This window comes from Oratosquilla oratoria, chromosome 44 (genome assembly GCF_046742065.1).
Source record: "Oratosquilla oratoria isolate Oo_2021 chromosome 44, ASM4674206v1, whole genome shotgun sequence".
Taxonomy (NCBI): domain Eukaryota; kingdom Metazoa; phylum Arthropoda; class Malacostraca; order Stomatopoda; family Squillidae; genus Oratosquilla; species Oratosquilla oratoria.
The window spans coordinates 15802039-15804185 of record NC_134820.1 but is presented as its reverse complement, the minus strand read 5'-3'; the positions used below and the strand labels follow the sequence as shown (position 1 = coordinate 15804185).

Sequence of the window (2147 nt, the reverse complement as noted above, 5' to 3'; positions counted from 1 at the left end):
TTGGTGGTTTGAGTAGCCAGGGGTGAAAGAGATCCACCTGACACTGGGTAACAAGTTGTCTCGCATCGGGAGGAAGCCCGGCTTTTATGCACAGGTCCTTGACGGAGCCAGGCAGACCTTGAATGTGCGTCGTCTGTGAGGCCGGCAACCAATCCTCCCGGTCTTCGTCATCCGTAGAACTTGCAACTTTAGCACTGGTGAACAAGTATTTGCAGGCATCTTTCTTCAGTTGATACCAAAGAGGAAGAACACCTGCTTCATTATATACTTGTTCATGTGGAACTGATGCTGGCAAACTGAGACCCAGGCGGAGCGCTTGGCACTCCACTCTGGCTAATCTATACACTACCCCCGGGGGAAGATCGTGCATGGCAGGAGATCCGAAGAGGAGCCGGGAGCGTACCAAACTCTTGACTATGGATATCAGTGTTTCCCTCCTTTGACCCCAGGGCTCTCGGCGGATGACTCGGACGAGGTTTAGGGCTCGTCTAGCGTTTATTATGACCTGATTTATGTGGCTAGTCTATTTTCCGTCTCTCTGGAAGATGACCCCTAAATATCGAACTGCCTTAGCTGGGTATACGGGAGTTCCGCCCACTTTGATGTAATTCCAGTCAGGGTAGTCTCCTCTGTTGTAACCTATGCCGTGGACTGGCATGTAAACAGTCTTTGCTGCGGAGAGCATGAAGCCCAGGTCGGTCAGTTGGGTCATCACCAGGTCAACCTGTCTCTGAAAGAGACGGAGTTCTGACTTGTGCTGGTCAGAATCCTTCTTGGGCCGCCGGTGCCTAGCTTTCCTCCATAATGCTATGTCATCAGCATAGGCTGTGACGACAGTGTCCTTTCTCACTCCTTTTCCTACATCCCCAAGGAGCAATGTGAAGAGGAGCGGGGCAACTACAGAGCTCTGGGGGACTCCCATATCAATGGTTGACGATCGGCTGAGGTGTACTTTCCAGCGTACAACCATGGATCGACCAGAAAGGAAGGACTGCACAAATTTGTACAGTCCCGGCGAAACTCCAATAGATTTGAGTTTAGATTGCAGTTTACCGTGCCAGACGGTATTAAAAGCTTTGGCAATATCTAAAAAAGCACGTCTGTAGAATCCGTCTCTGTCTTTGGGCCCTATGGATATGTTCGGAGAGTCGCACGATGTGGTCAGTGATGCTTCTCCCTTTTCTAAATCCGGCTTGAAGTTTTGGGAGGGCTTTCTTATCTTCCACCTGGGACTTCAGTCGATTCAGTACTATTCGCTCGTACAGCTTTCCTACGTGGGAGGTGAGCGAGACAGGCCTGTAGTTGGTTACGCTTTTCCTGCTCTTGTTTGCCTTGGGAATTGGTACCACAATAGCGTACTTCCAGGCGCTAGGAACAACGCCTTGCCTCCAGCATTTGTTATATAATCTTAGCAGATTCATTTGCATGAAAGGCGGCAGTTGCTGTAGGAGAGGGTATGTGACCTTATCTGCTCCAGGCGACTTCTTGTTTGTCCGGGTTGCCCTGAGGGTTAGGCTCGAGTCTTCCCCTTTCGGTGGAGAAAGATCCATTCGGGATTCTTGTTCGCGACGCAGGCGCAGTTGTGCCTCGGGGAGGCTGGCCATGGTACTTGCACTAGCAAAGTGGTGGAGAAAGCTTTCAGCCTTCTCCTCAGGAGTGCACAGGATCGTACCGTCTGGGGCTGTAAGGTCATTATCCGGTGGGTTATATCGGCTCTTTAGAATCTTGACCTTTTTTTAAGCTGCGCTTAGGTCCAAAGTATTGTCCTTGCTATTCACCCAGTATGCAAGCTTTGCTTGGGCTATGGTCCTCTTGCAACGCGAATGTGTTGTCTTCATCTCGATGAAGGCTTCTTCCGACCCTTCTCTCTTGTACCGATGATAGGACAGCAATATTGCAGTCCTCCGTCCACCAAGGGTGGCCACGCCTTCCCTGACCTGTGCTGACGAAGGGGATTGCGTGTCTAGCTGCTGCCAGAACTATGCCGGTGAACTGTTGATTTAAGCTGTCCACCGAGTTGTCGAGGTCTAGGCTAATGTCATCGTTGTTCAAGAACTCTTTGTATGCAGTCCAGTTTGCTTTTTGAAGGTTAAGGTTTCCTTGCAGTGGAGGCAGGTGGACTACAGGTGAGAGGTGTATGGAGACGC

At 50.6% G+C, this 2147-nt stretch overlaps 1 protein-coding gene across 1 annotated transcript; it reads right to left on the bottom strand.

Moving 5' to 3' along the window:
- Window positions 1-523: 523 nt before the first annotated feature.
- Window positions 524-970, bottom strand: LOC143022306 (uncharacterized). The gene has a single exon (XM_076180453.1). The coding sequence runs from the start codon at window positions 968-970 to the stop codon at window positions 524-526; it is 447 nt and encodes a 148-aa protein (XP_076036568.1).
- Window positions 971-2147: the final 1177 nt, after the last annotated feature.

What these genes read in the sequence shown, in the direction of transcription:
- LOC143022306 (XM_076180453.1), bottom strand. Translation starts at nt 970, where the DNA reads ATGGTTGTACGCTGGAAAGTACACCTCAGCCGATCGTCAACCATTGAT.